Source organism: Coturnix japonica, chromosome 19 (genome assembly GCF_001577835.2).
Source record: "Coturnix japonica isolate 7356 chromosome 19, Coturnix japonica 2.1, whole genome shotgun sequence".
In the NCBI taxonomy this organism is placed as follows: Eukaryota; Metazoa; Chordata; class Aves; order Galliformes; family Phasianidae; genus Coturnix; species Coturnix japonica.
The window spans coordinates 7432158-7446584 of NC_029534.1; the positions used below are offsets into that span (position 1 = coordinate 7432158).

At 50.2% G+C, this 14427-nt stretch overlaps 1 protein-coding gene across 1 annotated transcript; it reads right to left on the reverse strand.

Moving 5' to 3' along the window:
• Positions 1–1362: 1362 nt before the first annotated feature.
• Positions 1363–7916, reverse strand: DYNLL2 (dynein light chain LC8-type 2). The gene is made up of 3 exons (XM_015881208.2): positions 7780–7916; positions 4912–5050; positions 1363–3242 (listed from the first exon to the last, which is right to left on the reverse strand). The coding sequence occupies exons 2-3, from the start codon at positions 5041–5043 to the stop codon at positions 3105–3107; spliced, it is 270 nt and encodes an 89-aa protein (XP_015736694.1). The 5' UTR covers positions 5044–5050; positions 7780–7916; the 3' UTR covers positions 1363–3104.
• Between the last annotated feature and the right edge of the window lie 6511 nt (positions 7917–14427).

The window sequence follows — 14427 nt, forward strand, 5'->3', positions numbered from 1 at the left end:
GAACAAGGGAAAGGCAGGACACAGAGCTCTGTGTTAAAGCCTCAGCCTGCTCTCGGCTGTGCAGGTGAGCAGGACTTGGTGCCTTACCGCTACAGGTGCAAGCTAGAGCTTCTATTTCTTAGCCCAAAGGGGGATTTCTGCTGCAAGGACACATCTAAGGAAACAAAAAACTCATTTTCTTCTTGCATGTGTCAGTTCCAAGGTATGGCATCCCTCCAGGATTCCACTTCCCACCAGGGACCAGCTTACACCAGCACCACAACCACGGTATTTAACTACATGCACCAAAATAGGCTTCCCCATTGACAGAATAGCCCTGGAAAAGTTCATCAGGAGTTCAGATTAGCAGCCTCCTGTGCTGCAGCTGGCATTCCTGAGTCAGTTTTTAACCATTAAGATCCCCATGCACCAATTGGGATCAACTCCCCCAGCCCCACAGGGCTGCAGATGTTTTCCTGGAGCCGCAGCAATAACTCAGACCCAGCCATACCAGGAATGCAGAGCCTCAGCACAGTTCAGCTTCAACTATAATTCCAGCTAAAAGGCTCACTGGGAATGCAGAGGGAGGAGCAGCACTCCCTGCTCCTCCCAAATATAGAAACCTCCTCTGCTTTTCAGCACTGTCAGGTGCAGGTTAGACAGGCTGCCTGCGTGTAACAAACACACTGCTGCTTGCTTTGGGGTTCTGCTTTCAGCTCATTTTGTAGCTGCTTAACATAAGCCTCACACTTCTCTACAGCTCAGCTTTCCCTCATTTTACATGCTGGTGTTACTGTCCTGCAGCATAACTGTTACACTGTTGGAGCTGGGAAGAGCCCACAGCTTTGCCAGAATATCAGGAAGGCTACACACTCAAACTCAGGTGGTTGGCAGGAACAAGCCAGGGAGGCAAAGGGGATTGTTAAACACGGCAGCTCCAGGCAGCTGGCAGCACTTCCAGATTTTGCCTTGCTACAAAGCACAGAGAGGAACCCAACTTCCCAGCAAAGCAGGGCAGACACCTGAGTACGTACAGGAGCCAGGACCCCAGCTGCCGCACCACCCCCAGTCTGCATGAAACCATTAAGAGGTCAGACCTAATGCCTTCATATCTAGGTTACTTGGCACAGAAGCACCCATCAGGGCTGCAGCAGGATGCTCTCCCCTCCATCTCTCCTTCTGGCTCAGTGTTTGAGCCAGACTGGAGGTCAGTGTGCACACAGATGGGCCACATATTCTCCCCCGAACAAGTTGCTTGCTGCCTCCGCAGAGCAGCCTCCTTGGGTTGTCAGAATCTTCCAGGGCAGAAGACTTGTCACTCACCTTCCCCAGACAAGAGCAGTTTTTGCATCAGACAGCTGGCAATGAAGAAACCAGAGGCTGTTTAAATGTGTCAATTCACCTTTAATGTTTGAAAAAAAATAAATGGTATTTGAGCCATTGCAGTTATGAAGGGAACGTATCTTGCTCCACAAGAGACCGTGAACAGGTTCACATTAGACTCATGCTTGGAAAAAAACAAATCCAAAACATTCTTTCAGTTCAAGAGTGGAGTTCTCAACAGACAAGACCACAAGAGTGCCCCAGACAGCCCAAGGCACGTTACCCCAGTGCAAACATTTCCATCAACATGAAGTAATGACAGCTACATTCTTTCTAGTTACAACATTGCTCTATCCATATTACAAAATTAGGCATACTTTGGATTTTGCACAGAGACAAGAAAGACTTTTACTTCAGGAAGTAGTCAACCTGGGTCACCCAGCCATTTCACAAGGAATAGCTCCCTTCACTCTGCCTTCCCACCCCATCAGTGACTTGTTACCAACACCAAATTTATCCTAGAGACACAAGTTAGGCTCACAAGCCCAGTGATATTGCCTATGCATTAGTTAACAAACCAATAGACAGACATTATGACAAGCACTAAATGTTTACTTGCCAGCACACTGTCCTTCAGAAGGATTTCTCCCACCCAGATTAAAGAACACTTCCTGCAGTTTAATCCAAGAGTCAGTACATACTAAGACAACATCACTGCTGAACCTATTGGAGACCAAGACATTTTTCTGCCATTGAAGCAGATGTCACATGAGTTTCCTTCACACAAACATCACATGTAAATATAACTTCTTGGTACTGTGCTTTAAGAACAAAAGCAGATATCAGAACATGGAGGACAGCCCTCCAAAATAGCTTATCAGCTACAGAAATAAAAAAGGAGACAGTGGCCACTTACAAATCTTCCACATGACTAGCTTGTTTTTAAAGGAGAGCATCAAGTTAAGGCAGTGTTGAGACAACTGGCTAAAAATGTGCCAAATAGGTTGTTGTCAGTAGTCACCAATTTGATATCTACTCCATTTCAGGGATGGGCTGTGTGGCCAACTTCAGATCTCAGAATCAAGGTCTAAAGACTTCAGCCAGAGGTTGCTGCTTGCTGCAGGAAGCAGCATCTCAAGGGGATGCTTCTTGAAGTCTTCTAGACCAGGCTGAGGTGCTTACAAGCCTAGGTCAATGTTTCAGCAGAGCCAAAAAATACAGTGATGGGTACTGAAAGAACACTGAGGGTGCCAGCTGCAAGTCTGGTTTTAATCACAGTCCAGGGTGGAGTTCAACATGTGCGAAAGCCACATAAATAAGAGCCACCCCACCAACTTTCAGGTGGATTAAGTACCTGCGCTGAGGTTACTAGGAGAGCCAGCTCTCTACAGTCTGCAGGGTGGGTAAAGAGGCTCACACTGGCTTTGCTCCTCATTACAAGATTAACAGTCTAGTAAAACTCCATAAGGAAGTCAGGATCTTTTTGGCCTGCCCAAAGAAGTTTTCCCAGCCTCAAAGAAGGAATTACCACTGAGGGAGCTGTTGTGGAACAGTTTTATTTCTTACCACGTAAAGGCCATTGTTTAAGCATTTACAGGTTTCCTAGTGCAATACAACCAAAAAAAAAGCAGTAACAAAAAATGCCGCCTTCTTCCCAGGCAACTAAACAGAAGTAGAATTTTACTGCAACATATACACATTAAATATAGTATACAGTCCATGCAGCGGCATAGCCATGTTAAGGGGAGTCGTGGCTTCAGCCATCAGTGCATTACAGTCCAGATTTCACTTGCTCCTACTTCCTATCCAGACTTGAAGAGAAGAATTGCAACCTGACCCAAGTAGAAGTAGATGAAGTGTTTGGTCTCATGAGTCACGTAGCTGCCAAAGTTCCTTCCCACGATGCAGTGCCAAGTAGGGTTGTATTTCTTGTCAAATTCCTGAAGAAACAGAAGAGAGGCATTAAGGCCAAGAAAGCCCACATGAAAATAGCTCTAAGCACAAATTCTTAGCTGGTTCTGTTCATGCTAACTCCTCCCACCTGCAGCATCTTTAGATTTCCCACTGTAAGATATCATTGTATTAAGTGAAGTAGTGACTGACACAAGGCCAGGCCTCTGCACTGGCTTGTCTGAAGGATAACAAGCAACACAAGCAAATTATCTCCTGAGATGTGGAACACACATCAGCCTTGGGCAGAATGAGCAGACTTAAAAGCTCTCCTCAGTATAGCACTATACAAGCCCTTCATGCAGGCTGGCTGAGGGGAATATTTCTACTCTCCCATTCCAAACCCACTCCTTAAAAGAAAAAAAACAACACAACAGATTTTGGCATGTCTGCTCTAGCAAGGCAGGAGCTTAAATGTCACCTAAATAAAGGCAGAAGTCTGGTTTCTGCTGTTTGGGACACTTCTTCATTAAGGAGGATATTCCAGTGAAAATAAGCAAGAAAAATTCACAGAACATAACTAAGACCTTTGAGGTAAGAGGTGCACAAAAGGAACACTGGACTATTATTTTTTTAGTCTGTTTAGCAGGTGAGAGAGCATTAAAGACTACTTTCTTCCCTCTTAATACATAACACAGGAACACCCCTCCCCAGACAGAGCCAGAAGAGCACGAAGTTAAAGATTAAAGCATTAGACCTCAAACAGCAGCAAGAGCCTCAGCTCCTTGTGGGTAACCTTTGAAGTAGGTAAAAGCTTTCTTGCCAGGGCATGAGGGTGCATCAAGTAATTTTACCCAAGACTCTCAGGAAATAAAGGCCAACTTTTTGGATTCTCTGTCGCACTCACTCACACTGTGTTGCCTCAAGCACTTTGAGATAGGTCTTGCCTCAACAGATCAAAGTGATCTGAGAAGTTAGGAGACACCTTTGAATCCATTCAAGCTTAGATTATAAGTAAGGCCCAAAAGCTAGCCCTGGTGCCAGGACTGTATTACCTATATAATCATTTTGCTCCTTCAAAATGACTTTGGCCACTCAGAAGTAGCTACAGAGGGAACTGACAGCTCTCAAGATGCTGTCAAGCAAGAGACAGAAGTTAATGGGTTCCCACAAACAGGGGAACATATCTTCATGAGCCAAGGGAAAATGCCTGCCCTGCTTTTAAAGCAGCTTGTTTGTACATTCCTGCCAGGCAGAACAAGGCTGCATCCTCCCCCACACCCACCACCCTGGAGTCTAGAACACTACAAACAGAACTGCTCATGCAGGGCTGCCCACTTCTGCGTGAAGCTTCAGAGTAATCCCATCCTGCACCTGTACTGCCAGTCAAGCAGAAGCAGTCAAGCAAAAGCAGCAGCATCTGTGGAGCGAGCCCTAAATAGAGGCTGCAGCCAGCTCTTAAGGCCAGCAGATTCAGAGGGGAAGCGCTCAAACTGCTTGCTCAGAGCAGCAACACATCAGGCCCTGCTCTGCCACAGTCTTCCTCTGACCTTGGAAAAGTCACTCCATCCTCTTGGGAATAGCAGTGAAGAAGCAAAGAAAATATCTTCTCCTTCCCAACACCAAAGTATGAATTCTCAGACACTCAGGCTCAACATACGCACATATTAAGAGCTGCAGAAAGTCTCAGGCAGAGCACCCCCCTCATCCCTTATTTACCTTCTTTATATATGCTGCAATGTCCTTTTCTATGTTGTACTTCTCCATTGCCTGTGTGGCACAGTCAACAGCATCCTGCTGCATGTCCTCAGACATGTCTGCATTCTTGATGACAGCCTTTCTGTCAGACATCGTGAACCTAAGGCAGAACATAGATTCCTTTAATCTCTTTCCAAGAAAGGAGCAGCTGCCCATGCATCAGAGATTGTCCTTTATGGCACGCTGTGTCGCAGGCCAATACTATGAACTCCGTTACACCCAGCGTGAGTTTATCAGGGAGCCTATAGAAGTCCCAGGCTAAGATCCTTCACAGCTGGAACACTGAAGCATTGGCAATGCCTGGAGGTTAGATCAGAGATAGCCCAACATCATCACCTGCATCAAACAGGCAAAAAAAAAAGCTGTGTGGGAGGAGACGAGATCTGCAGAGACAGAGCCCTCCTATACATCAATAAGCTACAGCCAAGTCTGCCTTCCAGGTGCACTGATGGTTTGGAGCATCACCAGCCTGGAGCCTCAGGAGCTGACCCCAGACCACCTGTACCCAGCAGCAGCTTGTTAAGCATGACAATAGTGAATAGTGCTTTTATTTTGACCTTGATCAGCAGCTACTGTTACTAGTTCCACTTGGAATGAATATTGTTCCACAGTCAGCCTATCACTTCAGCTGCTAAACCCCAGACATCAGCTATTCCCACAGGACAAAGCACGTCTGATAAACCAGAAACACCACGCTACAGCCTGACAGGAAAACAGGGTGGGGGAACAGAGCCACTGCTAGGGCCAAGGAAAGATACCTGTCTTTCTTTCCCTGCCTGTAGATCACAGCACAGGTGCAAGAGGCCAACACACCAGTACTACCCATTACCTCAAGAAACCAGGAAGTGGTAACTTGAGCTGAGCATTTAACCTCCTTCACTGTGAGCCAGCTGAGGCATTTTGTACCAGACACTGAGCCACTAACATGCAGACTTACCACAGCCTTTCTATGAGGCAGTCAGCATTGGGAAGTCCCCTGGATGCAGTTCACATTACAATAGAAAGCAGGATTTTAGCAATCCCCGCCTTACAGCCTTTCTGGAAGCAAGGAAAGGAGCCCTGTGCAGCACTGCTGGCTGCCCCGCTCCCACTCAGGGCACCAAAGCCACCATCCCAGGGAGCACCCAGTCAGGAAGCAGACACTACCTGCAGTACTGACCAAGCAAAGGCCTATGCTGAGAAGCATTGCTGCTCACCTCAGCAGCAGCTCTTACCAGAGCACACTAAAACTTTGTGGAATAAGCTTCTTACTGGCAAGAAGCACCTGCAATTAAGCCTGCAAAACACCCTTAAGTTTACTAGATCTCCCTACAGTGCTGTGAGTCCATACAATAGTACCAAGGGTGTTTTGAAATGGTGAAACCACACACTCACAGCTTTACTAGAGAGTGAAGAAAATCTGCTGCAATGATCGCTTCCTGGAACAGCCCCAGAAAACTGAAGGAGAAGCTTTGTTACAGCAATTAAAGGAGCCTGCTACCCAGAGAGAAAGAGAATCCAGTTACATAATTGCAGCCCTACAATTACAATACTTCAATTCTTTACTCTGTCTGCACTTGAAGTCTTCTATTGCAACCTTAATTTATACTATGCAGATGCGGTGCTTAGTAGAGCACTGCTATTAACATACACTAATAGTGCCAAGAGGAATGACAGGGACTGAGCTCAGACAGAGCACACACCTCTACCACTGCCCTGGAAAAGCCACTTGCAGTCAGTTTGTCCCCCTCTCTGTTGCAGTTTGAGACACCAGGTTCCAGTATGGGGCCTAGAATCCTGACAGGGCAAGACATGACTCAGAAGAACCAACCTAACAGCCTACAGATGTGGGTTCATTATCCAGGGGAGTGGCAGCCCCTCGGAAGAGCCTCCTGCATGTCCATCCCCCAGACAGACTGACAGAGCAGAAATTCACTTGTGGTCACATTCCCAGGAAAGCCTCTTTGAGGAACACCTGGCCTTCACGTGTCTCCAGCACACAGAGTTCGGAGGACACCTGCTATTATATAAGCAGACACCGAGTGACCTGCAGAAAGCATCTTCTCTCTTCATTGTTCTGGAAAGGAACACCTGTGCAGGACCAGGCTTTCAAGGGCCAACACCACCAGAATAAGAGACCATTATCCTTCAGGAGAGCTGCAGGCCAGCAGGCACCGCTGCTCCCGAGGGCAGCCATGGCAGGGCTGGCAGCCAGACCCCCCTCCACACCCACCCATCGGAGCACCCCGAGCAAGCCCCGGGATCAGCTCCCTCCCTGGGGGAGACACAGGCTCCGTACACAGCAGCCCAGCAGCACGAGGACACATCTCTTAGGCCACGTCCAGCTCTGCGTAAGGAAACACAAAGCGGGACGAGCCCTGGGAAGGGACAGCGATACAGTGCTGAGAGCCAGCCCTACAGGACGGGTGTTGAGGGAAGGGCGGACCGCAGCCACACGGGGCGGGATGAGGCTTTGGGACGGGGATCAGGCCCAGGTCAGCACCCACCCAACTCCTGTCAGCGCAGCAGGACGAGGCCCGGCCCGCAGCGCTGCAGAACGAGCCTCGGGCACGAAGCTGCTCCTTCCCCAGCGACAGGAGCCCCCGCGGCCGGCGGGAGCCGAGCCAGGCCGAGACACCGCGTGACCTTCACCGGGGGGAGCCCCGGGGTCGGCGATGACCTTGTGAGCAGCGATGCCGGCGGGAGCCGCCGGGGCGGGGCGGGCTGGGAACATCGGACGGAACCGCCCGGAACCGCGACCCGCCCCGCAGCCACCGCACACACGGACCGGGCGGCACCGGGCGAGGCGCGGCGCTTCCCGCAGCCCCAGCCCATCGGGACGTGGCTCACCTTCACAGTGATGGGGCCAACCGGGGAGAGCGAGGCACGGCACCGAGGAGCTGTGAGGAGGCCCGGACCCGCTCGCCTCTCTCCGCCCGTTCCGCTCCGCTCCCTGCGCCGCGCCGAGCGCTCTGCGCCCCGCCGCCGCGCCGCGCTCAAATACCGCCCCGCCCGCTGCGGCGCAAGGACCGCCGCGCCCTCATTGGCTGCGCCTCGCGGCACGCCGCGCCCTCATTGGCTGCGCTACAGCGCTGCCCGCCGGCCCGGCCCGTCCGCCCGCGCTGCTCTGCCTACATCCTGTTTCATCCCACAATGCCGCGCGGCGCGGGGCGGGGACGGTACGGGCCGTCACCTCAGCGTGAGGGAGGAGCCGTGGGGCGGCGGGCGGATGGGCTGGGGGATGTGGGGTGTGTGGGGTCTGAGCCGGCTGGGTTGGGATGTGTTGGGATGTGTTGGGTCTGAACCGGGTGCTCGGTGGGCCCGGATCCCGCCGGGGGTCGTCAAGGCCCGGGAGTGGCGCCATGGGGAGGTTGGTGGTCACATCTTCTTAATCCATGTGTGCGGTAATGGCAGGCACAAAGTTGAGGTAGCTGCACTTTAATATAATGTTAGTCCTGAATGAGGCAGGGGCAGTGATGGGGGCTGAGCAGATCAATGCAAAGTGAGCAGTGTGTGGCTGCTGAACCGCGGCCCGTCCTGTACAACAGGAGCCCTGGACTCAGAGCAGGGGCAGGAGCTGAGCACGGCCTGGCCAGCAGCGCTGTGACACTGGCTATGTGGGCTGGGTGCTGCTGTGCGCAGGAAGGAGCACGGCCTGCACAGGAGGAAGTGATTCAAACGGGGGATGCGTTCCTGAATCGTGACAAAAAGCACGTATTTATCCATTGCCCTGGGTGCACTATATATGGCACTATAGAGAGATGAGCAGGGCCTGGCTGTGTGGAGCTGCTTGCCATCTAAGGCTGTGCACATCCGCCAGCACAGCTCTGCCCTGTGGCCAGCCGCTTCCTGAGCAGGCACATTTCCAGCCCCAGCCGTGGCTCTGCTCCTCTGTTCTCAGGAATGGCCTTTCTGCTGGTCTCTGTCCTGACGCCAGGGAAATATTTGCAATAAAACCACACATCTGCAGAGACGACTGTCCAAGCACCGCCTTTGTCTTCTCTTCCTGAAGCAGCTCCTTATGTCTTCCTTCATGGTGCCTCCTGTACCTGCTCATCTCCACACTCATCAGCTGCTCTGTTTGCCAATAGTCATCAATTAAAAGAGCAGCAGTGGAAGAGCAGTTTCTTCCTTTAACTCGTCTCCCATCTCTTACATGGCTTGGGGATGTGACATGGCAGTGACACCCTTGGCACCCTGATGGCAGCGTGGCAGTGCATAGAAGGGATATTTGGCCATTCGTTGTATCAGCACAAAGCCCCTCCAAGAGCTGTCTGCTATGGTCAGAGCACAGATATCCCAGCAGAGCTGCTGTGATGGATTTCCTGGTCTGGAGACACTGCAATCACTGATAATCACCCTCCTGGGGCTCAAGCAAAGGCCTCAGCATCTTGGATCTCCTCACAGGGACAAGCTGCAAAGCACCTGCACAGAAACAAAGTGCTAGTGTCAGGAATGCTGCTGAGCAGTTTATGCCCCACACCTGGTTTCTGCTGAGGCTTGCAGGGCTGCCTTGCAAAAGCTACACGTGCCTGCGTGGCTGCAGAGTGACAGAGCCATCCCTCCTGCATCCCCCACATCTGCCCTGCAGCAAAGGACATACAGCTGTACGGGTGTTTCTCCAAGGTAAGTGGTCTTGAGCTACAGACGGCTTCTTGTCTAAACATTGCTTTCCACAAGGTACTGTGTTGCCTGCAATCCCACAAGCGTGACAGAAAACTCTTTAATACTAAATGGCTTGTGAGCCTCATTAATATGTATTCAGGTCATCTGCTCGCTACAAGTTTTTGCAAGTGACTTGTGGTGTGCAGTTCATGCAGGATCCATAAACAAAAATACCTATCTGGAATCTGGGCAGGGTCACGTTAGCACAGGAATGCAATTAGCAGCCGCATGTACACTGCAGCAGGACGAGGGCAGTTTCAGCAACCTGGGCTAGAAACAGGCTGGGACCTCTCTGTGGTCTGCTCTCCTCAGAGGTGAAAGGCTGGTTCAGAAGGGCCTTAAATACCAAAGGAAAGGTTGTTTCAGAGCTGTGTGCTCCACATTGCTCCCTGCTCATCCTTCCATGGTCACAGCCCCTGGGGGTGTCCCCACTTGGGGAATACACAGTGGGCTCACATGTAAGTCAAATGCTCATGCATGAAATAAGTTAGCAGTCATGCATGCAGTAAATGGGCATTAATATGCAAAATAACTGGACACTCGTGCAAAATACTTGGGTGCTCATCTGGGCAGTAACTGGGCATTCATGCATGCAGAAACTAAGCATTTGTACACGGGCTGATCCTACACTCGTGCAAGAGTCAGTTGTGACTGTTGAAGTCCACCAAGTGCACAAACAGGAGTCCTCTGGCTGCTCACACTGGCTCTGTTCAGCACTCATGCGTCTTCCCAGCACTCACCCATGAATGAATCAAGTGCTCCTGCACAGACAGTCTGGGTACTCACACAGAAATAACTGGGTGATCTGCATTCACCAATGGGGCTCTCATTTGTGTGTTTGTCAGGCACTTATGCCTGAACTGGGTGCTCATGCAGGCACTGCTGGCCTCTCACTCCTGGCTAATTGGACACTCATTAATAAAGTAATTGGGTGCTCAGCATGAGCTATTTGGGTGCTCGTGCAGGACTGCAGCAACCCTGTAATTTATGCCCCACAGGCTTCCATCAGCAGTGCTGCACCCAGAGCCTGGCCAGGAACCCCTCAGCCCTGAGCTCTTGGGGCACAGAACAGAGCTGCTCCCCTCCAGCATAATAAGGTTGCACAGCATTCCAAATGCAGGTCTGTGATGTAGGTCAGCAGCACTCCTGTGCTTTCCTTAGGTTCTAGCAGTTCTGAGTGATGAAAAAAGAGGAAAAATAATGGAATCTGGATGCTATATTGACACAGCTGCCCTCCCATAGCTTGCTCAATCATACTGATGCTCTCACTTCACCCTGCAGAACGAGCTGCAATACTTGACCCAGTCAATAAATACACATTTTATACATCCCTTAAGCCTGTAATACCTTTCTGTATGTAAGAGCCCATGAGGGATTTTGTTTCAGTTACAGAGATGCTCCAGGCTGCTTTGCCCAGGTGCAGGGGGGGCCACTCACACTGCCCCAGCCCAGCCTCAGCAAGAGCAGCCCCACATCCTGGGCTGTGCCAACATGCCTGATGGCAACTGGGATTTATTTTGAAACAGTGGCTGAAATCCTGCTTGCATCTCCAGCAAGGCAGCTCTTCTGGTGGGATGCAGGTGACATTTGGACTTTGCTACCAGTGATGTGGCTCTTTGTGCAGACAGCAATACCCTGCATGAGAAAGAAGGGCACCTGAGCATTGCCTGCTGCAGCCAGTAAAACCAGCTTCAAAACCCAGAGGACCTTTTGGAAGCATTTCAGCATTTTAGTCCAAACAAGAGAAGAGCCAGCTTTATCTGCTAATAGAAGTGCTGAAGAGACAGGAAGAAAACTTGACTTTGTAATTTGCTGCTTCTGGATCCCATGCCGCCCATTCCCACCCTCTCCCCTCAATGCAGCCCATGCAGTGCCCATGGCCAGACAGGGTCTGGCTGTGCTCCCTGTGGTACCAGAGCATGGGGTTCATGGAAAGGAAAGGACACGGGTTTCTGCCCATCAGCACTGGTATAGCACAGCATTTGGTTCGTGTTTGCTTCCAGCAGGCAAGCAAGTGGTCACAGTGCATGGCTGCTCTCTTCTCAGTGGGGAGAGGAAGAAGAAAAAGGGGAATAGAAAAGAAAAAAGAAACAAAGAGTCCTGGGGGAAAACAAATACTTTCTGACGTCTTTTATGATCTCAAAGAAAACAAAAGTGTACCAAGCTGCTGCTTTATGTTTCCCCCAAGGGCCAGCAGTGTGCATTGGCTGCTTTATTCCTTTTGCTGCGGACACGGGGTCTGTAATGGAAAATAGCACTGCAGCGAGGTGCACAGCCCCGTGCAAAAGGAAACAAATCCACACTGCTGACCTGGAGAGCTTGGCCCCACGCCTTTGCAGCTCAGCTGTCCCGGAGCCCCTCGTACCTCTCCTGCCTGCTCATATCTGGCATTCTGGAGAATAAAATGGTAACATGCTGCCCAGGAAACAACATAAGGAACAGCTGTGTAGGGTAGCTGCTCGGGATACACTTTTCTGCAGCTCGTATAAAAAGAAATCACCAGAATCACATCCATGCAGGGTCATATCCCGTCTGAGCACCCCAGGCAGAACACAGCACAGACATCAGCGCTTCCCGCAGTCTGATTGAACGCTAATGGAAAAGCTCCTTTACAAACCACTGAGGCCTGGCAAATTGGGGCTATTTTTGGAGAGCAAAAAGCCTCGGATCTACGCACATTCCTGAGGGAGGCACAACCATGAGGACATCGGTACCACATGGACCTCGTGTGCCTGCTTGGACAGACACTGAAATGAGCACCCACGAGATGGCTGTGCTTTTTGTTTACTCATTCCTTGGCAGGAAGGAGAGAGCTGTGTTTTGTGTTCATTACCAGTGTTTCTGTTCCTCGTTCTCCAGAGCACCCGGCAGCACAGTGGGAGCGCCCAGCAGGGACCACAGGGGCAGCAACTGCCACAGCAGCTGGTGGTTTGCTGGGAAGTCTGGGCTCAGGTCCACCCACATAGTGAAGAACCCAATGGAACCTCACCCTGAAGTCATGGCAACGTGACAACAAGGCAGCACACATCCCACCAAAACCTCATTTTGTTAATGAGCTTTTAATTGTTGCTAGCAAGACAAATAGTGCTTCAGAGATGTTACAGTCACGGCTCTTCTGAGTAAGTCATGTTTAATAGCTTTGGGGGTGGAAGTGTTATTGTGATCAGTGTTCCAGGATTTCTAAAACCCAAGCAACCCACCCAGCACACCATCCTTGTGCTGTTAGCTCAGCTACAGGCATCACGTGTGGGAGCAGCTACAGAGCACAGGCAGTGGGGCAGTGCCCCATGGCAGCACTGTGTGCCCTGCAGGTATATTCAGCCTCACTCTTAGCAAATAACTTCCATCACCTTTCAAGTCTTTGTGATGACCCTCCTCCTAATGCACAGGGGCTGCATCTCTGCCAGCTCTTGTAGCAGCTTTCCTCACCCCACCCTCCATCCGTGTTTTTCACCCAGGATGGTTTCCAGGCAGAATTTGCACAGCCAAGGTGTGCATCAGGACAGGCCACAGCATGCGCACAACAAATCTTGTTGCTTATGCATCAATCTAAATCAATAACATGAGCTGTGCCACTCTTCCCTTTATGGGAAGCATTTCCCACCTTGCAGGCTTTCATTGCCCTGTTGTTACACTGAGTTCCTCTGAAAAAATCACCAGTTGCAGTTTGGTATCACAAATAAACAGCATGGAGACACCTCCAGCCCAACACGTAGAGCCATGGAGACAGTCTGTGTGTCACTGCTGACCTGCCAGCAGACCCAGCTCCCCAGAACCAATGTCATGGATCAGGAAGTTTGCACAGCTCAGTTCTACAGTAACTGTTCCAGCTCACAGTGCTGTGTGAAAACGGCCCTTTTCTCGCAGACAATCAGGGCTTTAGGGGCTGTTATTTTGCAGCACAGTGTGATTAGTCAGGATTAATCCCTGCCCAATTCTGCAGCGCTTTAGGAGCAGGTTCTCCCACCCCAGCCCTGGGAAAGCCACCACTCTGCAACGCTTCTGTTTCGTCATCAGTAGAAGTGAATGATGAGCTCAGTGCAGAGCCCTGCAGGGTCTTCACTGTCTTCACTTCCATTCTGAGAACAAAAACCCGTCATTTTACAACAGCTGGTTGACGTTTTTGGTGTTGTTTGGCTTTGTTTTGCTATTGGCCATTTCTTACCTCGTAGTTTATTTCCCACATAATTAATGTTTAATGATTCTCCACATACACATCTTTTCTTTTTTCCCAGAAAGCCAAAAGCAGCTCTGGAAATGCAACCCAACATTCTGCAGCTTATCCACATGCTTTAAGTGCTCCACTGATAACACAGAGCTCAACAAGGGAATGAGAAAGAAAACATCCAATAATTCTATAAAGAGACACTTCATTAAAGCAATTAAGGCAATCATTTAAAGTAGTTATAAGGACTATTAACACACAAAAGAAATTGTGCAGCAGGGTTTTAGCAAACCAGGCAGATTCACCATTATCTTATGACGCCTTTAAGAATAACATCCAGCATTTATTAAACCCCATTCCCAGGCTTAGGCTGCAGCTTTCTCCAGACATGGGGAGAGTTTGTTTGGGGTCTTTGCAACCAGTTCACACTGGAAAGCATTAAAGCTCCATAAAGATGCAGGAAATCCCCCAGAACCATGAGCTGTATGTGGGTAAAGCACCGCTTCTGCTGGTGGGCTTTGCTCATCACATCCTCCTGTGGTTGACAGCAGTCTTTAAAGCACCAGCAATGCAGCACAGGCATCACTAATGTCAGAAACCATTAGAGCAGAGGACGTTACTGCACTTTAACCCACAGGGACAAAAATAAAAGGCATTGATAATAACCA